Source organism: Lampris incognitus, chromosome 12, assembly GCF_029633865.1.
Source record: "Lampris incognitus isolate fLamInc1 chromosome 12, fLamInc1.hap2, whole genome shotgun sequence".
NCBI lineage: Eukaryota > Metazoa > Chordata > Actinopteri > Lampriformes > Lampridae > Lampris > Lampris incognitus.
The window spans coordinates 20,730,230-20,753,304 of record NC_079222.1 but is presented as its reverse complement, the minus strand read 5'-3'; the positions used below and the strand labels follow the sequence as shown (position 1 = coordinate 20,753,304).

Here is a 23,075-nt window from a genome sequence, read left to right as displayed (position 1 = left end):
CTGCTCCAAGTGTACGTGGGGCAGTATGATCTGTGTAAGTCACAAGCCACCTGATAATTTTCACCAAGGTCCAAGAGTTTATCACCCATTCCATCCATTCTCCAAGCTGCTTATCCTGCTTAGGGTTGAAGGATGCAGGAGCCTGTCCCAGCAGTCATTGGGCGGCAGGCGGGGAGACAACCTGGACAGGCCACCAGTTCATCAAGGCCCCACACACACACACACGCACACACAAATACCTAGGAACAATTTAGTTCGGCCGATTCACCTGACTCCTACATGCCTTTGGGCTGTGGGAGGAAACCGGAGCCCCCGGAGAAAACCCACACAGACACAGGGAGAACATGCAAACTCCTCACAGGGGACGACCCAGGACAACCCCCAAGGCTGGACTACCCCGGGGCGTGAACCCAGGACATTCTTGCTGTGAGGTGACCGCTAGCCACTGCGCCACCGTGCCGTCAAGAGTTTATCAACATTTGAAAAATAAGTCGTCACCTTCTCCAATGCTACCTCGATTCCTGGTCTTCCCTGTGCAGGTTGGGGCAGCATCTAGCTCCCTTACCATTCATAGTCTTTACCTTTGAAGACTGGACACCTCAGAATAAGCTCATATTGACATCTACACACAGCAAGAAGCTGGGCTATGTGGCAGCAGGCTTCTTGGGGTCATTTCAGCACCATGTCATTGCTAGTCTCCGAACAGGTGGTTACAATCACAAGCATGGAGCACACACAATGTCAGCTGCATTCAAATGAAATGCATTTACTGTTCAAAGCTAATAGGCATAAGGATAAATATAAACAAGTCCTAAACCTCAAAATGACAGTTTGGATGTCCCACTGAGACAGGAAAAGAAGTCGTAATTGAATAGCATGGGATGTTGATTTGAGATAAGGCATCTGCATAGGGTGTCCAATTAAGATAGAGAACAAAATTGGATAACATTTTGTCATGGAAAAGGGTGCTTTCCCCTGTCTTTGATTTTTAAGATAAGATATGAAAGGCCTTTCAAACATGGGGGTTTGTGGTGTTGTCACTGTTTTCATAGTACCCGTTGGAATTTCGAGGATTTTTTTTTCTTTTTTGTTTTTTGGACTGGACTTTCCCTTAGTACTTTTTGTGTAGTGATATCATATTTAATTTTATGGAAACCTAGTCGAGCACAAGCTAGATAAGATGGATATAAATATATATATATATATTTTCCAGGTTTTGTTAGGTCTTGAAACATGGTGTTCTCTCCTGTACACATCTTTTCTTTTCCGCTTTCTTCTCCGTACGTGACAAATATCACTACAAGCTTCTTCCTTCTCCTTTGTTTGGCAGCCTACCTTCATGTTAGATAAGACGGCAGCATTCCTAGCATTCAAGCCTCATCCCAGCCAGCTTTATGAATGTGCTTACTGACGCCCTCTCTTGATTGATTTTCCAATGGATACATCCTGTCCCCCTGCAGCACCACTTTTCCTCTTCCTCATCCCTACCGCGCCGAGTCATGATCAGACAGTTCCTTGGAGGATAGTCCGGATACCTGTTAGAGAGTGTTTGCGAGACCAATGGGATGTTTAGTGTGTGTGTGTGTGTGTGTGTGTGTGTGAGAGAGAGAGAGAGAGAGAGAGAGAGAGAGAGAGAGAGAGAGAGAGAGAGAGAGAGAGAGAGAGAGAGAGAGAGAGAGAGAGAGAGAGAGAGAGAGATATACTTGACCTTTAACCAAGTAGACCAAGAGAGAGAGAGAGAGAAAGACAGACAGACAGAGCAAGCGAGAGAGAGACAAAGAGAGAGAGACAGACTGACAAAGAGAGCGAAAGAGAGAGAGAGCAAGAGACAGAGAGAGTGAGAAAGACAGACAGAGAGAGCAAGTGAGACAGACAGACAGAGAGAGAGTTGTGTTGATGTTCATTATTGGTGTTATTATGTACTGTCCAAATATTTGGACAAGTTGCACTTAGAGGCTTTGGCAACATTGTTTTTCAAAACTTTCTTGCCAATTAAGGCCTTTGAAATAAAATTGAATTGAGAGAGAGAGACAGGCAGGCAGGCAGGCAGGCAGACAGGCAGACAGACAGACAGAAAGCAAGAGACAGAGAGAGAGAGGGAGAGAGAGAGAGAGAGCGAGGGATTGGTAAAGTAAAAGATCCGTTGATAATTGTGAGCCCAGAGGAAAAATGACAGGAATAGCCCTGAGTAATGATGTCAGCAATGTGTCATGTTTCCTGTTGTGTCTACGTGGAACGCCACCTTGACCCTGTAACAGCAGCATGAATAGCCTTTCCTTCACATGTCTGAAAGCATTTCACGTGTGTACATAGAAGTGTTTGCTTATCTGCTTATGTACTTTCCATTTGCTCCGGTTCGTGTCTGCGATCAGTCATCTCATCAACCAGCCTGAAAAAAACAAATGTGTGCTGAACCTCACCTTATACCCCTTCATGAAACGATTAAGACCATCCATCCATCCGTTATCCAAACCGCTTATCCCAGTCAGGGTCACGGGGATGCTGGAGCCTATCCCAGCAGTCATAGGGCAGCAGGCGCCTGAACAGGCCGCCAGACCATCACAGGGCCCACACACACACACACACCTAGGGACAATTTAGTACAACCGATTCACCTGGCCCACATGTCTTTGGACTACCCAGTCTCACGGCAGTTCGTGAAATGGTCACAGCATTTAATCTATTTATTTCGTGTCCATGGACACGAATTTCCTTCTTTTTTTTTTCGTGACACTCAGCATGACTTTTACAGTGGCTTGCAAAAGTATTCATACCCCTTGAACTTTTCTACATTTTGTCACGTTACGACCACAAAAATAAATATATTTTATTGGAATTTTATGTGAAAGACCAACACAAAGTGGCACACAATTGTGAAGTACAAAGAAAATTATACATGATTTAAATTTTTTTACAAATAAAAAACTGAAAAGTGCGGTGTGCAAAAGTATTCCGCCCCCTTTTCTCTGAGTGCAACCAATTGCCTTCAGAAGTTGCCTGATGATTGCTGAATGATCGAATGTTGACCTAATGACTAAATAGAGTCAACCTGTGTGTAATCTAATCTCAGTACAAATACAGCTGTTCTGTGATGGCCTCAGAGGTTTGTTAAGAGAATATTGGGGAGCAAACAGCATCATGAAGTCCAAGGAACACACCAGACAGGTCAGGGATAAAGTTGTGGAGAAGTTTAAAGCAGGGGTAGGCTATAAAAAGATTTCCCAAGCTTTGAACATCTCACGGAGCACTGTTCAATCCATCATCCGGAAATGGAAAGAGTATGGCACAACTGCAAACCTACCAAGACACGGCCGTCCACCTAAACTTACAGGCCAAACAAGGAGAGCACTGATCAGAGATGCAGCCAAGAGGCCCATGGTGACTCTGGACGAACTGCAGAGATCCACAGCTCAGGTGGGGGAATCTGTCCACAGGACAACCATTGGTCGTGCACTGCACAAATCTGGCCTTTATGGAAGAGTGGCAAGAAGAAAGCCATTGTTAAAAGAAAACCATAAGAAGTCCTGTTTCCAGTTTGCCAGAAGCCATGTGGGGGACACAGCAAACGTGTGGAAGAAGGTGCTCTGGTCAGATGAGACCAAAATTGAACTTTTTAGCCTAAATGCAAAACACTATGTGTGGCGGAAAACTAACACCGCGCATCACTCTGAACACACCATCTCCACTGTCAAACATGGTGATGGCAGCATCATGCTCTGGGGGTGCTTCTCTTCAGCAGGGACAGGGAAGATAGTCAGAGTTGATGGGAAGATGGATGGAGCCAAATACAGGGCAATCTTGGAAGAAAACCTGTTGGAGTCTGCAAAAGACTTGAGACTGGGGCGGAGGTTCACCTTCCAGCAGGACAACGACCCTAAACATAAAGCCAGGGCTACAATGGAATGGTTTAAAACAAAACATATTCATGTGTTAGAATGGCCCAGTCAAAGTCCAGACCTAAATCCAATTGAGAATCTGTGCCAAGATCTGAAAACTGCCGTTCACAAACGCTCTCCATCTAATCTGACTGAGCTTGAGCTGTTTTGCAAAGAAGAATGGGCAAAAATTTCAGTCTCTAGATGTGCAAAGCTGGTAGAGACATACCCCAAAAGACTTGCAGCTGTAATTGCGGCAAAAGGCGGTTCCACAAAGTATTGACTCAGGGGGGGCTGAATACTTTTGCACACTGCACTTTTCAGTTTTTTATTTGTAAAACATTTTTTAAATCATGTATAATTTTCTTTGTACTTCACAATTGTGTGCCACTTTGTGTTGGTCTTTCACATAAAATTCCAATAAAATATATCTATGTTTGTGGTCGAAACGTGATAAAATGTGGAAAAGTTCAAGGGGCATGAATACTTTTGCAAGCCACTGTAAATTCGCTGAGGATCATGGGTTGGCTAATTTAGCCTTCCACTACTGAAACTGACCAAAACAAGCATGATTTCTCAGAATCGAAGGAGAACTAATGAAAACGGATGGGCGTAACATTAGCTGGTCTAATTGTTGAGGTATCAAGGACACTTTCGTTTTTTGTGTTGAGAAATGTTAAAGATGTCTTTAATATCCACAGGTCGACATGCGATGAATCCTTTCCGGCCCGCCCACCGGACTGATAAAATTAAAATAAAGAAATAAAAACGAGGACAACATGTTGTGAATAACTTTTAGGGTTAGGGTTAGGGTTAATTTCAATAGTGGAAGGCTACGTTAGCCTACCCATGAGTCTCAGCGAGTTTAAATCCATGCTGAGCGCCACGAAAAAAAATGGAAAATTTGTGTCCATGGACACATAAATGTTGTGACTATTTCACGAACTGCCGTGAGCCTGGGCTGCTTTGGACTGTGGGAGGAAACCGGAGCCCCCGGAGGAAACCCACGCACACACGGGGAGAACATGCAAACTCCACACAGAGCACGACCCCCAAGGCTGAAGTACCCCGGGGCTCGAACCCAGGACCTTCTTGCTGTGAGGCAACCGCGTTTACCACTGCGCCATCATGCCATCCCATGATTAAGACAATTCAATATTTAATACAAAACGAAGTTTCATTATTTCTCATTGTTTAATTCCTTATATTCCCAGTGTTACAGGTACCCCTCTGCAGATATCCATGTATATGTTACATACTATACATCGTGATGTGTGAAGGAAAATAATGTGCCAAACTGATTGCTAGATACATATAAATGCATTATTAAGTACAATGTGGATTACAGTGCAAAGTATATTCAACAATGATTTGCCAATATGCCTGCTGCATTAGAAAAGTTGTTTTTAGTCATTGCTGAGTTTATAACCAAATATCTATAACATCATATCTATATATCTATAACATATCTATAACATACAACCCCCAGAAGAGTCTGGGCTCTGTAAACAGCAGCATGAAGGTAATTGAAAATGAAAATGCTGTTAAAGTGCAGACTTGGTACTTTTGGACTTCAGTGTCATGGGTTCTCAGCTTTTCAGGTGTCTTGGTTAGCAGAGCTGTCGATGGCTTGTGTAATTACTCGCAGCTGAAATTAGCACCCCGCCGCTTGTGTGCATTGCTCATTACTTTCATTATCACACGAACCTCTTCTAAATTTTACCACAGTGAAGTGTGCTTTAGTGGAAACTCAGTCAGATAAAGCCTGGATAAGCAGGTATATTGGGGTCCAGTGGAGATTATAATGTAATGAATGAGTAAAACTATAAAAAAAATATGTTGAATGCGCCTATCAATTTAGGATGTCACTTGCATGCTCACATCTACACACATATGAATATGTGCACACATAAAAATTATAGGCATGGACATACAAATGGATTTTAAGATATATTGTCGTGAGCAGACTGATGGATGTGTATTGATGGTGGTGAGCCTTGCACCACAGATTTGTGTTGCTGGGTTAGGAGTGGAATTTAGCTAAGGCATCTCTTTTGCTTTATGGCCTTTCATGATAAACCAGGATGACCAGGAAGGTTGTTATTGTTGCTTTTGTTATCGTTGTCCTTATTGTTGCTGTTGTTCTCTCACGAGATGAACACAGAGAAAAAACAACCAAAGACAAAGTTCATCCAGTCAAGGTGTTTCACTACAGAGCATCGATAGCCTTTGCAACTTGGCCGAAGACCTCGTCCACCGGCAGCTCAGAGTTAATCTACGTGACAAGAGACAGAGACAGAACGTGTCAGTATAGGACAGAATCCCCCCCCCCTTTTCTCCCAATTGTACTTGGCCAATTACCCCACTCTTCCGAGCCATCCCGGTCGCTGCTCCACCACCTCTGCAGATCCAGGGAGGGCTGCAGACTACCACATGCCTCCTCCAATACATGTTGAGTCGCTAGCCACTTCTTTTCACCTGACAGTGAGGAGTTTCACCAGGGGGATGTAGCATGTGGGGGGATCATTCCCCCCAGTTCTCCCTCCCCCCGAAGAGGCGCCCCAACCGACCAGAGGAGGAGCTAGTGCAGCGACCAGGACACATACCCACATCCGGCTTCCCACCCGCAGACACAGCCAATGTGTCTGTAGGGTCGCCCGACCTAGCCGGAAGTAACACGAGGATTTGAACTGGCGATCCCCGTGTTGGTAGGCAACGGAATAGACCGTCATGCCACCCGGATGCCCAGGACAGAATTTTTTCAAGCTTTTATTTTTTACACTTTTGGTAAATAATATATTTTCCCGCATGGCTTCATCTTCTCACCTTCCTGACAATACCCCTGCCCTCATAGAAGGCAATGACTGGCTCAGTGGCTTTGTAGTACAGGTCCAGGCGTTTCTTGATGGTCTCCTCGTTGTCATCAGCACGGCCGCTGGTCTCACCACGCTTCATCAGCCTCTTCACCATGGTCTCTGCTTTTGCGTCGATGTACAGCAGCAGGCAGGGTTTGCCAATCTTTTGTGGGGGAAAAGAGAAAGAAAATCACTACAACAAGTCGATAATATGGATTGAAAGTGTGATGGCAACCTGAAAAGGTTAACTATTTTTCCCTTAACTATTTTTTTGCCATTTTATTTTTTCTGCATAAGTCTATAATTTATTTTTTATATACTATTGTTAGTTTGTCCCGAGTATACAAGTTGTGTCTTTTTTTTCTAATTGGCTATGCGGCCTGGCTATATGTTTGTTTGTTTCTTTGTTTGTTTCTTTCTTTCTTTTCGTTCTTTGTTCTCTATTGAATGTTGGTTGTTGTATCTTTTTATGTAAACATAAACATTGTTTTCATGTATGTATGTACAATATTTTGATTGTAAAATTTCAATAAAAAGGTTGTGGGGAAAAAAGATTATGTAATGTGCCATTTGAATAGATACATTGCCTTCTATTCCTTCTTTACGGAGACATTTCATGAAAAGAATTAGAAAAATGTTTTCATGCCCTGTGTACGCAAAAGCCATGAGTTCTGAAAGTACAAGTAATTATATCATTTTCAACTCTTCTTTTGGTGTTTTATGACATTTTAATCTTTTTTTACAAAGCAAATATGGATTTTAAAAGCACAATACAAATAAACTTCATCATTATTATTATTTTCCCCCCTTTTTCTCCGTAATTTTATCCAGCCAATTACCCCACTCTTCCGAGCCATCCTGGTCGCTGCTCCACCCCCTCTACCGATCCGGGGAGGGCTGCAGACTACCACATGCCTCCTCTGATACATGTGGAGTTGTCAGCCACTTCTTTTCATCTGACAGTGAGGAGTTTCACCAGGTGGACGTAGCGCGTGGGAGGATCACGCTATTCCCTCCAGTTCACCCTCCTCCCTGAACAGGCGCCCTGACCGACCAGAGGAGATGCTAGTGCAGTGACCAGGACACATACCCACATCTGGCTTCACACCTGAAGACACGGCCAATTGTGGCTATAGGGACGCCCGACCAAGCTGGAGGTAACACAGGGATTCGAACCGGCGACCCCATATTCGTTGGCAACGGAACAGACCTCTACGCTACCCAGACACCGTTCGTTATTGTTATTATTAGCATCCTATCCCTTTCCTACCTTCTTCTCAAACTCCTCGCCCTGCTTCACCTCACGGGGATAACCATCAATGAGGAAACCTTTGGAGACATCAGCCTTGGCAATCATGGCATCCCTGATCATGTCTAAGACTGTGTCCTGAAAAGAGACATCGAACACTTTGCTGAAATCAACAACATCACAATGGCAAATATTGAGAGGAAAATGTATTGTAAAATGGAGGAACGATACATTTGTATCATTCCTCCATTTGTGTAGTAACACAAACTCAGGTTGGTACCACACATGCAGATTAATTAATGCAATAATGATCTATAAGCGTACCAATAGGTTTGAACATTTAAAGTTGAGGTGATTGAGATAATTGTAAATACTATTTAATGAATCAAGCATATAGTGCTTAACTTAATACTTGATCTTTCTTGCCTTAAATTTGTACAGATAATATAACGTCATTTGGTTGTGATCATAGGTATAATGTGTATAAGGTTTTGTGATCTAGTTTTGTCCCACTGTCTTACCAAAGGCACAAGCTCTCCCTTCTGCATGATAGCCTGGAGATGCTTGCCCCTCTCAGAGGCAGAGGCTACCTCTGCACGCAGCAGATCCCCAGATGACAGGTGGGTGAATCCATACTTGGCCACCACCTTCTCACACTGGGTGCCCTTACCAGAGCCAGGCCCACCTAAAAAGGAGCACATTTCCACATACACAATTAACACATGTCCACAAGTACACATATTTACATGCATTAATGTAAGTGCACATGTTGTCACGTAAAATTTTGTCACGTAAATGTCTCTAATTGTTGTTGTTAACGGTTAAGAGTAATGCAATATTCAACTAATGCAAGCTGTATCTTAAATGGTGTCTCACCATTGATGGTACGACATGTGAACTCTACTCACCAACAACAAAGATGATCTTGGAATCTTTAATTTTGTCTGAAACGAGCATATACAGAGCAGGTTGTTAATGCAATGTCTTCCTCCATGTTATATATAGGTACAAAATTGAAATGAGGCTTTCTTCTAATCAAAAGCATAATTTTCAAACCAAGGAATGTAGTTACAAACCATCTACGGGTCTGACTTTGGAGCCACAACATACACTGGTGTCAGCGGTGGAACAACTACTACTAACACTGCTACTGCTACTGCCACTACTGTCGGCTGATCCCGTTAAGGGTCACCATAATAAATCACCCGTTTCCATCTCCTCCTGTCCTCTGCATCTTCCTCTGTCACGCCAGCCACCTGCATGTCCTCCCTCACCACATCCATGAACCTCCTCTTTGGCCTTCCTCTTTTCCTCTTCCCTGGCAGCGCCATCTTCAGCATCCTTCTCCCAATATACCCAGCATCTCTCCTCCACACATGTCCAAGCCATCTCAATTTTGGTTCTCTTGTTTTGTCTCCAAACCGTCCAATCTGAGCTGCCCCTCTAATATGCCCGTTCCTAATCCTGTCCTTCTTCGTCACTCCCATTGAAAATCTTAGCATCTTCATCTCTGCCACCTCCAGCTCAGCCTCCTGTCTTTTCATCAGTGCCACTGTCTCCAGACTATATAACATAGTTGGTCTCACAACCATCTTGTAAACCTTCCCTTTAACTCTTGCTCGTACCCTTCTGTCGCAAATCACATCTAACACTCTGCTCCACCCTGCCTGCACTCTCTTCTTCACCTCTCTTCTGCACTCCCCGTTACTTTGGACAGTTGACCCCAAGTATTTAAACTCATACCCCTTCGTCAACTCTACTCCTTACATCCTCACCATTCTGCTGCCCCCCCCTCTCATTCACGCATATGTATTCTGTCTTGCTCCTACTGACTTTCATTCCTCTTCTCTCCAGTGCAATACCTCCACCTCTCCAAGCTCTCCTCAACCTGCACCCTACTACAGTGTTTTAACCTTAAGATATTATATATCAAAAATCAGTATATATTTTAACATTGCTAATCGATGACTACTTTGTGAGGGCAAAATGGGGAATTAATGAAACAGTTAATCCTCAGTAGTAATGTTCTTGAGAAGGATACAGTACTCTAAATTACCAGAAGAGGGCAGTATAACACTGTTTTACACACAGGCTGTCTCTAATGTAGGTGGTTAGCTGTAACAAAAGTACTGTAGTTTTGAGCAGTCAAGAGTGATGTGGTTTTGCCCTCAGCTAATCAGTTTGACATTTACCTGCCATTGTGATGTGTTACTTGTGAGTGTTTCCTTCAACTGAAAGAGAGAGAGAAAGAGAAAAACAGCACAGTAAGAAAAAAGCATGGGTCTCAAACCTGTTTTTTTTACACATATTGACAAACTGTCTGAAACTCAAGTATTATGGAAGAATTCTCACTTAAAGTGACAGCAGATAGCAGCATCTTCTCAGCTGCAAAATGTCTCTATTTGGTATTCACATCTCTTTCAGTACTGAGTGAATACTGAAAGAATACCATAAATTATCTGAAGTTCAGACCTCATACAGGCAAACACTGTTCTTGCACTAGTCATCATCATTACAGTTAATATACCATATCAGTATCTGTTATTACTGTAATTATTATCATGATATTTTTTGATGTTAAGTGAAGAAGCACAACAATAAACACAATGCCGGACCAACTATTTCATATATGAGGTTTGCTTACTTTTTCTTTTGTATATATATATATATATATATATATATATATATATATATATATATATATATACATAAAAAACATTTTTTGGGGGGGGCGGGGATTTTTCCCCCTTTTCCTCCCCAATTGAATTTGGCCAATTACCCCACTCTTCCGTGCCATCCCGGTCGCTGCGCCACCCCCTCTGCCAATCCGGGGAGGGCTGCAGACTACCACATGCCTCCTCTGATACATGTGGAGTCGCCAGCTGCTTCTTTTCACCTGACAGTGAGGAGTTTCACCAGGCGGACGTAGCGTGTGGTAGGATCAGCTGTTCCCCCCCCAGTTCCTTCTCCCCCCCAAACAGGCGCCCTGACCAACCAGAGGAGGCGCTAGTGCAGCGACCACTACATATACCCACATCCGGCTTCCCACCCACAGATACAGCCAATTGTGTCTATAGGAACGCCCGAGGTAACATGGGGATTCGAACCGGTGATTGCCGTGTTGGTAGGCAACAGAATAGACCGCTACGCTACCCGGACCGATGTTTGCTTACTTTCATTAATCTTTGACCATGTATGACCTATACCATGTTTAACTTTATTTTATATTGTTTAGATAGATGCTGAAAGTCCATGTGTAACAGAATAAAGGTGGTCTTATAAAGTGGCTTCCCCATGTGAACAAATAACGGCCTATTGTTGACTGTTGGTTGATAGCAGAAGAGTTCATGGGAAACTATCTGAGTGTAGCAAGTCTGTATACACTAATTAGAGAAATGGCCTTGGTGGGAAGTGAGCTGGAAGACATGAAATAAGAAGGGGAAGAACAGACAACTGTCCTATAAGATAAACTACTGTATTGATTGGCGCGCAATCAAGCATCTAGGCTTGTGCGTCGTCTTTTTTTAAGATTATTTTTTGGCATCTCCCGCCTATATTCGACAGCGATAGCGAGACAGGAAACACAGGAGAGGGGGAGGGAGAGAGAGAGAGAGAGAGAGAGAGAGAGGATGACATGCAACAACGGGCCCAGGTCGGATTCGAACCCAGGCCGCTGCAGTAAGTACTCAGCCTTATGTGGTACGCACTCTACCAGGTGAGTCACCGGGATGCCCCTTGTGCGTCACGTTAATGAGCACTATATTATACTATATTATCCATCCATCCATTATCCAACCGCTTATCCTGCTCTCAGGGTCGCAGGGGACGCTGGAGCCTATCCCAGCAGCCATTGGGTAGCAGGCGGGGAGACATTCTAGACAGGCCGCCAGGCCATCACATTACATTAAATCACGTTACATCATATTATATTATATTATATTCATTATATTATATTATATTGTGGCAAAACTGTAAGAGATTTTTTCTCGCTCCTCATTTAATGTCAGAGCAGAATTAAATAATTGCCATGGCAGGTAGATATTATATACCAAAGAGAATTTAAAGATTACGTGGCTATAACACAATAAACTCAGACTATGATGGTAAAGCATTAAAACCATAGACAACATTGCACCTGTAGCCACACAATACTGTCACTTCTTATGACATTAGTTGTGTGACTTCTGTCCCCCAGTTAAAGTCAGTGGTGCTGATGGGTGATTAAGTAATACAATGTGGTGAGGGACATGTCTTCCGATATATGACAACATTACTGTTTCTAACATTTATGATTCATCTGGGATGAATCATTAATACGTAAACATTTGGTTTCAGCCATCAGCAGCAATTTATCACTCCATCACTAATTTCCAGATGGCACTTAGACCAACTCATAAAAGCACTATATCAGTTATATTTCCTGAACAACTGAACAGAAACTAGATGCTTATTGTTTTTAGTATTGCCTTTAATTAAAAATACAGCCTTACAGTTATTCTGTGCACTCTGCAGCTCTGTTCCAGCTGTCGTAAGGAATCTTGGAGAAGGCAGGGAGCAGGAAGGGTGAGTCCAGGCGGATGGCATGTGTAAGCAGATATCTTACATATGCCAGCGTCATGTGACTAGTCTGAAAACTGAGTGCATGGTTGACAGTGTATGCCTTTAATAACTGGCTCAACAGGTTTTCCCTCTGCTAAATGAATGATCCCAAAGGAAAGTGTTGTTCAGCTTGTATTTGGGTCAAAGTGATGGCTGAATCAACCCAGTAGCCAGTGGGAAGACACTCTTGCTTGTAATTCTCTGTTTTTGTAATATATATTTCACTTATCAAGGGATTAAATGTATGCAGAGCATTAAATTCTGATGAAAATCAAGACATTATGGTGTGTCTGGTTTTAAGGCTTCAATTTTAGAACAGTGGAGAATTGAATTTTGAATATGTACTAACTAAAGTTAGCTGTCACGTCTGGTAGGATGCTTACAGTGGGTTGTACAGGGTATAAAACAAAAGTCAAATTTAAGAGTCCCTACAGGCACAACTGGCCGGTCTTTGGGTGGGAAGCTGGATGTGGATATGTGTCCTTATCGCTGCACTAGCGCCTCCTCTGGTCGGTTTGGGCGCTTGTTCCGGGAGGAGGGGGAACTGGGGGAATAGCATGATCCTCCCACTCGCTATGTCCCCCTGGTGAAACTCCTCACTGTCAGGTGAAAAGAAGCGGCTGGTGACTCCACATGTATCGGAGGAGCCATGTGGTAGTCTGCAGCCCTAGTAGGCAGAGGGGGGTGGAGGGGAGCAGAGATTGGGATGGCTCGGAAGAGTGGTGTAATTGGCCAAGTACAATACAATAGGGGAGAAAAAGGGGCAACCCCCCCCCGGGGCAACCCCCCCCCACAAAAAATTAAGTCTATTCCAATTTTCCATCTTTTTTTCCCTCCCTTTTTTGCCCCAATTGTACATGGCCAACTACCCCACTCTTTCGAGCCATCCCAGTCGCTGCTCCACCCCCTCTGCTGATCCGGGAGGGCTGCAGACTGCTACATGCCTCCTCCGTTACATGTGCAGTCGCCAGATGCTTTTTTTCACCAGACAGTGAGGAGTTTCGCCAGGGGGATGTAGCACGTGGGAGGGTCACACTATTCCCCCCAGTCCCCCCCCCCCCAGAACAGGCGCCCCGACCGACCAGAGGAGGTGCCAGTGCAGCAACCAGGACACACACCCACATCTGGCTTCCCACCCGCAGACACGGCCAAGTGTGTCTGTATGGACGCCCGATCAAGCCGGAGGTAACATGGGGATTCGAACTTGCGATCCCCGTGTTGGTAGGCAACGGAATAGACCCCCCCCTCCCCATTTTCCATCTTGTTCTGATAATGCATGGCATTTCTAAAGGGGTGTTCTCTTCTCAGCATGTTATTATTCTTTGGTTTAAAAAAAAAGGTAAGTATCTTCTATGACGATATTAGTCAAGAAAAGGTAAAAGTTTGTGGTCTGGCTCGAGAATTTTACTGACAAAGTTTAAGGTACATGTACACAATACTGTAGTGATTTCCTTGTGCATTATTCGCTCTATTGGCCCCTAATTTTAATGTTCACACACTTGAGCAAAGACCTCTTAATTTGGGGCACACACTACATAAGATAAGATAAGATAAGATAAGATAAGATAAGATAAGATAAATTTTATTAATCCCCATAAGGAGATTCATCCTCTGCATTTAACCCATGCTAGCTGTTTAGCTAGGAGCAGTGGACATGTCTTTTCATAAATTTGATAACTTTGTCTTTATTCTTGTCTCAGTATTGATTATTGTGTCACCTTTTCAAGATCAGGTGAGTTTACGCAGATTTATTGTCAGTCCAGATCCTTGTAGATAATTTTTCCCCAGTTTTTTTTTTGAAGTCTATGACGATCATGTTTGTCTATAACACTGGTGTTTACGGTCTTTGCATGTGTAACAAAGAAAACAAATGCATATAGTGTAAAAGAGACTGATTCGTTTAAGAGTGAGACAATGAGACAATGTATAATCGTGATGCTATCTGATGATTGCAGATACAAGGCAAATGTATTAGACAATAATGCTAGGAAATAGTTTGTATGTAAATCTACAAATTGGTTCCTAATGCCTTTCTTATACTGCAGTTTGTCAACCTGCATCTGTCTAAGCATGGCTATATGATGTATAGTGACTTCACTATTACACTCTGGTATTTTTATATACCAGAAGCATGCAAGATTTTTTTTCAACTCCTGCTGATATATCATCTATGCTTATTGCATTTTATTGTCTATTGCACTAATGTTTTTTTTACTGCTTTGTTTTGTTATGTCTGATGTGAGGTGACCTTGAGTGTAATGTTTTATTATAATTTTTATTTTATTTTTTAGTATTATTATTATTATTATAAAATCACTTTTGATATTGTGGTGTGAATATGCTTTTGTTAGAGGATTGCTTTTAGAAATAATGCAATTCACCATAGAATAAAGTAAATAAATCGACATGTCAATACTTGGTTGAACTGTTTCAGTCTGAAATAATGCTTTTCTCTCAGATCTGTAACCAAGTGTTGCAAGCATGTTCAGGTAGCTCTTGCTGATTCAAAACCTCTTTTTTTTTGTTAAGTGAGGAATGTTGGTTCCTTAATGCTTTTTAGTTTGGCTGTTGCAGTGTTGCACTATGTTATGCGGAAGCACTATTGAGAATAAATGCTACAGGCTGCCTGTTGCAACAGAAAGTAAAAGTTGCTGAACCTTCGGCAATTGTGGTTGAAAGTCATGCAGTCGCTGTTGAACCATTTAGTGTAACACACACGTGTACTCAGCAAGCATTCATCTGAGAATGAGATAAGACACGATGTTGGACGTAGGTTACATTTATGGCTACTTTTCGAGTCCTTGTTTTGTACTTGCATGAACTAAAAGGAGAAGAATCAACTCTGACCGTTTGGAACTGGATTTACACTCACACTGTGCTTTTATTATAAGTGGTTTTATTAGGATAATCTCCAAATGTGCTTCTTCATATCCTGATCAGGTATCTAACAGAGAAGATCCCAAATATCATCAGATACACCACAGTGGGGGATACGTGACATTAAACTGCACTCGCTGCCAATACTGTGTTAAATACAGTAAACGGGTTAACGTTGAACGTGTAACAATGTGACTGTTTGCTCACTGCAAATATCTACCGACAAAACACATAAGCTAGATGCAGTGATAACAATATTGTGCAATTAAAGGGATTAGAATGCTAGAAAGGTGACGATGTGGCTTCAAACTCAGATATTGAGAATGTATGAACTGCACGTGAACTGATACAAAATCAATTAGTGCGACATCTGGTGGCGTTTTTAAGCTAATACAACCGATTTTTTTTTAAAAATACAGTATGACTCATACCATTGATTGTGTGCTACCAGGGTCAACAGTTGCTCCATTGATTGTTTTAGAAACATACCTATAAAGTATATTTCAAAGTTTTGATTTTAGTTCATTATTTCCTTTTGCTTTTCAGCAATGATCCTCAGTACTGGTGTTGGTGCTTCTCAGGTTTGCTGTTTTATGTTGGGGGCCAGTAACCCTTAGGTCTTTGTAAATATCACTTGGAGGCGTGTGGCTGATTCAGCACGAAGCTTCTTTTGGAATCTCATCCTGGCCTATTATGGTACCATACTCAAGTCTCCTGACTCCTTGGCATGCCAAATCTGTTCTAGTTTTAAAAGGGTGCCAACCAGGACTAGCCAAACATACTGCTAATCCAAAGCATGGTATATAAGTAACATGCAATGCATAGACGTGGAATTACAATTTGTTGATTTAATAACGTGTCTGCTCAAATCTTCCTTCTAATACTTTTTTTTGGGAATAGAACCGTTTTAGAAATGTCCATATGTTTAGTAACATCTGGCAATTAATAACCTGTTTAAACTGTTTTGTTTTTTTTCAGTCTTGAACTTTTGAGACAACACTCAGTAATGTTACAGGATTACATGGATATATGTACGTTGTCTGCATGTGTCCATTCAAGTATTGTAAAATGCATGGATCTCTTACGACACAACTAATTTCCCTGCTGCCTAATGTGGTTGATTGTTTGGGCAGTGTGCCAACACGTGAGAAAATTGGCTTTTGCCGCCAACATCTGGTTTGTAACTTGTTCACAAATTAGTCCGTTCAGGTTTACCATACAAGCATGCTTAGAAACACATGGGCCATGTGGTTTCCAAACTCTTTTTCCAGTAATATAACTTCATATTTGATGTTTCACAGCTCCCATTCCCGCATTCATTCATTAGCACTTCCCACCCCCTTCGTCCCACCATGAGGTGTGACTGGAGTTTTTGAGGATGCGGTGGAGCTATAAAAAGACCTGGTCAGTCTGCACCTGTTCCGGGATGGCATATAAACCATTCTAAAAAGGCGTTGAGGAAAAAGGGGTTTCGAGTGGCTCACCTCTAAAGCCTCTCAAAGTGAATACAAAATATTTAGCTGTAAGCACTTGATCCTTTATTACACCTCCAGTTAAAGGGTCACCGTTGGCGTCTGCTCTGCTCTACAGTTTCAATAAGGGTCCTTCCCCTTTAAGAGAGAACAGGAGACCTCTTTGACGTCAGTGAGCTAATATATTCTATGTTGTTTGTGGAAGGATGCAGGGAGCAATGGAACACACTGTTAGCTGTGGCAATCATTTCATTGAACAAGTCATGTTTTGTGTGTGTCCCTTATTTGATTCCACCGGGGTTTCGGTCCGTGGATGTGGACATCCACAGGAATCAATAGCTGTCAGCCCCACGCCAGCTGTGAATGGACATTGCTGGAATCAAATATCCAATACAGCCCCTGCAACCCTTGTTTAAAATGTCAACTGATACAGCCAGGCACATAGCAAGGAGAGAAGCATGTTTAAATATAACTGTAGTGGCAGCAAAGCAATTGCTTTCAATGTCAAATAAAATGTATGCAAATGTGTTTAGTTAGCGTTTGACAAAGTGTGGATGAAAAAAACTTGTTTGATGCATTTCTGGACACACGAATGGACTTATTTTAATGCTCTGCTCCAATTAGTCACCAAGTATGAATGAATGAATGACACTCATAATGACTCTCCATCTACTCCACTGGTGCATTTCCCATCTCGGGGCTGTGTCACACTATGTTCAATGTGCAAATGTTTGATAAGCTGGCAATGTCGTTAAAAAATATTCGGTTGAATACTTTACATGAGACAAGCACCCACAGAAATGTGATAAGATGCTTTTCTATTTATCACACCACTCTCTCCTCTCTCCTCGCTCTTCTGCCTGTCAAACAGCCCTGCCCACTCTCTCTGCCCTCTCTTCCTCATTCTCCCTGTCAGTATTTCCCTCTCTTTCTCTCTGAGACCTTTCTATTCTCCGCTCCTTAGACAATTAGACCCACTCCGTCAGCCTCCTGCCTTCTCGTCCTCTATGGAGTCTTTGTCCTCTGTACTGACCTCTCGTGCGGTGCGGCTCTAGATTCCAGTGTGGGGGCTGCTGTCCCTGGATCCCTGTGTGTGTCTGAGCAGTCGTTCCTGCTGCACGGCAGCCCTCCCTCCCCCATGCTACGGCTTTTTATAGCTCAGCTCAGCCTACTCAACCTGCACTGCATTCTGGGTAAGAGGGAGAAAGGAGAGACTAGGAGAGGAGAGAGAGGCAAAGGGAGAATGTGAGGCTGTTGGATGGAAGGGGAGGACTGTGGCAGCATGCCCAGTGCTGGCAGTACTGGGTCATGTCATTGGGTGACGAGACTACATATGAATATGTACTGGATTTGCCATGGCTTACATGTAAATTTACAAAATGCGCAACACACTTGCGGAAACTGCTTTTTTTTCTTTTGCTGGGAAATTGTGTGTAAATTAAGCTGGGTACTCAGGGACAGACCATTTTAGGAAGGAAGTGTGTTTACAGTTTTTCACAATTGCTTAAAACACATTTCCCGATAGACTACCTCACTTTCTCAAAACCCTAAACACAAATCACAAAACTCAACACACAAAATGCAGAATCCTACACTTATCTTGCAAAAGCACACTTTGCCCTCAAAACAGTGTTACTAAAGGGGAACAGGGCAACAGCTAACACACAACTGATATGTGGTTCCCTCAATAAGAGTTGTAGTAACTGTCAAGCCAACAGTAAAGTAGTGAGGCAACTTAGCATGTTGTAATACTACACATTGGCATGAAACTTGATGTGAACACAAAAAGTTTACAGATTACTTTTAACACTACCATGAGCATAGAAGCGCAAAATCAATCGCTAACCTTCATTGTCTTCTCCACGAATCTCTCCGTGATGTAACATGACATGCCGTGACTTTGATGGCTCTGATTGGCTCGCACTCCCGCCATAAGCTGTGCCTTTCCATGTCCGTTGATTTCGCCTTAAACTGGGCGCCCAGGTAGTGTAGCGGTCTATTCTGCTGCCTACCAACACGGGGGTCGGTGGTTCGAATCCCCGTGTTATCTCCGGTTTGGTCAGGCATCTCTACAGACACTATTGGCCATGTCTGTGGGTGGAAAGCCGGATGCAAAGAGCAGGGTAATTGCAGGGCCGGATCATAACGTTAATGAGCCCTAGGCCTCGTCTCCGTTTCGGGCCCACCCCCACGCCCCACCAACATGAAAAGTAAATGCAATATAACAGACAGCTGGCGAATATGGACGGAGCACGCACAGAGTGCAATAACAGAATTAATTAATTGTTGGCTAGTTAAATAAGTATCATTCATTATAATCAAATAAGTAAGAAATAAGTATTCAATAGGCTACAGTTAATACCACGTAATGCCCGGTAGGTTGCTTGTGTGAGGAAATAATAGCCTACTGAGTGCTGCATTTTTGATGTAAAACGTCCACCAGAGGGAGACAGTTTGGGAAAGGATGTATGAAATATCTCAAACGCTTTCCTGTGTTCAAATGCTGCTGCACGATATGTAATTTAATAAAACATTGCCTTTTTTTAAACCAAAAACCTCTTGACTGTGCCTCATCATCTATCTGTCATTGACCGGTGATCTCGAAAATCCCTGTTTAGCTTGCATTGTCTCGACGAAGGAGCTTGTCAACAGAAACAAAAAGCTTCCTTGACGCTCTTTACTTTGGCTATATTTATTTGTTTTTGACATGTTGACTTTGGTGACACACATACGAAATGTAAATGGAATACAACAGACGGCTGGCGAATAAGGACAGAGCACGCAAAAATGCAATAATTAAATAAGTCATAAATAGCTAAATAATCAGTAGGCAACAATTAATTCTGGTAATTGACCATGCCTTACCTATTTGACGGTAGATCACAAACGCCTCCGACGTGTCTTGCTAATGCAGAATTCCTCGACAATGTCATCAAATGACAGGGATAATGTGAATATGTTCTCAATTGCCAATAAACTAATGGCATTCAGTCTTTTCTGGCCCATTGCTGATCTCAGATGATTCTTCACCCGTTTCAGAACCGAGAAAGATCTTTCCCCTGAGCAGTTTGACACTGGGATGCACAGGTACATTCTCAAGACAAATGTCAACATTGGGGAAAAAATCAGACAGGCTGAGATCTCTCATCTTCTTCAGCATCTCGGGGGCAGACGTAACATTGTTTCCGAGAACTGGACTTAAAATGACATAATTTAAAGTCCTGTGGATAAATGTGCATCAACTCACCGGTAGCTTTGGTTATCTCCACAAGGCTTAAAGAGTTCACTTGTGATATGAATCCAAATTTTAAGTCCAATGCTTCGTAAGCTTCATTACGTCTCCTCAAATCCTCGGTAAGGCGGTCACAGATTGTGAAGCGAGTTTCCATGATGAATGCCTCTTGTCCCGTTAGTCTCACCTCGGCTGCCGGTTCTCCAAACATTGGCTTCTTTGTTTTTATCCTCTTGGAGTCGGCTGTAGCTGTCAGTCTATGTTAAACTTTTCGCTTCTTCCTCGAAACTGTCAAAGTTCCCTCTGATCGCAGAAACAGTGGCGATGAGTGCCTTGAACAGCTGGCTGGCCAACTAGATCTGTACATTTTGAAGTATTTTGCTTGTTGCATTAATTGAAGGATTGTGTCCCACAATACAACCATAACAGCAGTCCCTAAAGTGTCCATGGTTCCAGCTAACTTGTAAGCCTCAATTTGTCATTTTGGGAGTTTTCTCATCTTTAGCAATTTCAGTCCGGGCTTCCTGAATTGGGTTATAGCAGAAGCGTAGCACTTTGGTCGCATCTGCTCTTGCTGACCACCGGGTGGCAGACAGACTTTTCAGTTTCAGACCGCCACACTGTACATGGTCTTGTAGCATGGCCCATCGGTGAGCAGAAACGGAGAAGAAATTGTACAAACTCTGCACAAAATCAAAAAAAAAGAAACCGCATCAAAGCAACACTCAGCTGCACAAGATCCAATTAAATAGAGTGAATGAGCAGAACATGGGACATAGTCCGCCAGAGGATTCAATTTTTTTTTATCTTTGCCTGGAGGCCACTGCATTTGCCTGACATGTTACCTGCATTGTCATAGCTTTGACCTCGACAATCTCCGATGTCAACGCCGATTTCCTGGAGAAATGAGCGCACTGTCTCCTCGAGAAGTTGGCCAGTGTGGGCGTGAATGGGAATTAAAGTTAAAAGTTAGACATTGCATACCTAACCACGAAGCTACATCTGTCTGTGTGGGATATATGTCGGGGGGGGGGGGATCCACAACAATCGAGTAATATTTGCAGGCTTTAAGTTCACCAACAATAGTTTTGAGGCCTTTATCACTTATAAGCTGTATGAATTCATCAGATAGTGATGACAAGTAATTCACATGACCTCTGCCACAATGTCCATATTTAGCCATGTGTTCCGACAGGAACGGATCGAAGCGACTTAGTAGTTCTGAACAGCCCAGGTGATTGGTGTTGTTTAGTGAAAACAGCTGTTCGGTTTCTCCGCGAAACGGAAGACCACGAGAGGCTAGAAACTGTACAGGGCTGACGACTCGCTTAAGAACGTTTCTCCAATAATCTCTCTCGCTCTGATTCTACTTGGACAACTGCAATCAGTTCTAGCATTTCCGTCTGACCGTGCAGCCATACAGAGGATTGCTTTGAGGTGATCATCCGAATTTTCATGTTCACACAAACGGGAAGTGAAATGTTTCCAGTCATTCTACCCTGACGCGAGGCCACTGGATTTCTTGCTGAATAGTTCGCAAACGTAACCGGTCTAGCTCGCGGCTCACCATTTTGTGTCCTTCTGAAAAAGTGTTCGTTTTTCAGTTGCCTTTTCTTGCCGCCATAAATACGCTCTGATGCGCTAAAATCTCCGACGTTCTGCTGCGGCTTTTCCCGGCTGAAATATTCTTTTATCTCTTCGTTAACGTCTGTCCACTGAGCAGGGTCGCTGCCGTAGCCCTTCAACTGCAAAGTCACGTCTTCTTGCTCGCGGGCGACGGAGTTTTCCTCATCCGGGGTAAGGGGTGACTCCGGCGCCGTTATTGCTACCAGGGGGCGGTCTTCCGTGGCGCTTGAGCTGGGCAACGGTGGAGGTGGACAGGCTTGCGTTGAGGCGGGAGCACTCTCAGGCCTTGGGGGTGTGAGACCCGTGCCGGAGTCAAATATTATTCAAATGGCCCTCTCTGGCGTTCAGCCTCTGCTTCTTCCTGTTTTCTTTTTTTTACGCTTTGCTGCACCTGACTGCATTCTGTAGTAATCTGCGTGGATGCTGTTTCTCTGCTGTAATGTCCATTAACAGTTCAAGTTAAACGCAAATCCGGTATGGCATTCTGGGAGATGGAGTTCTTAGAGTTAGATTGAACGATACCACAGTTTCGTTTGTGTTATTTCTTTTTATGGCATAATAAATATCCCTGATTGATAGACATATATTAGCTTGGCGTGTGTCATAGGAATTGTTGATATGTTAAAAATTGCTAATAATAAAATAACAATAATTGTAAACTATATCATATTTCCCCCCTTCCCTCATAATTTTGGGCCCCCTTGGAAATTTGGGCCCTCGGCCAAGTACAATTGGGAAGAGGGAAAAAAGGGGGGGTCGCCTTAAACTACGCAATACGCATGGGCAAACTCCGAAATTCACAACATAAAAGGCAATCCTGAAAAAAAACGGAGCCTTCCCTTCCGATTGAAAAAAGTATGCGAGCTTGTGCGCCATACGGCGTTTCACCCTTAGAAGTTTAAAGACTTAAAAAGGACAAGGAAATAAAAATATCAATGATACGTTATAACACAGCACACTTGTAGCTAGAGGGAGATTTTGATATGTTGTTATGAATTCGCTGTATGGTTATTTTGCCCTGACCGCACATCATTGTGTAGTTTAGCCCAGCAAACAAATTGAAACAGAAAACAGTTCGTCCTTCCATAACTGCAGGTGTTTGTACCATGTAATAAGAATGGCTTGCCAAGTAAATACACACAGAAACGGAATACAACCCTGAAGAATTTACGAAAGAGAATAGGGGATCTCTTGGATATCAGCACAGTGCATTGCTGCCAATTAATTCATGCAACAAAATAGATATGGCCTATGTTGGTAAAATTGCATAATAAAATAAACATTGCCAGT

At 42.9% G+C, this 23,075-nt stretch overlaps 1 protein-coding gene across 1 annotated transcript; it reads right to left on the bottom strand.

The window, feature by feature from the left end:
• Window positions 1-5,050: 5,050 nt before the first annotated feature.
• ak1 (adenylate kinase 1) lies at window positions 5,051-18,046 on the bottom strand. Its single transcript, XM_056290784.1, has 7 exons — window positions 17,961-18,046; window positions 10,172-10,210; window positions 8,888-8,923; window positions 8,501-8,664; window positions 8,001-8,117; window positions 6,702-6,893; window positions 5,051-6,150 (listed from the first exon to the last, which is right to left on the bottom strand). Exons 2-7 carry the CDS (start codon window positions 10,176-10,178, stop codon window positions 6,085-6,087), a joined length of 582 nt encoding a protein of 193 aa, XP_056146759.1. The 5' UTR covers window positions 10,179-10,210; window positions 17,961-18,046; the 3' UTR covers window positions 5,051-6,084.
• Between the last annotated feature and the right edge of the window lie 5,029 nt (window positions 18,047-23,075).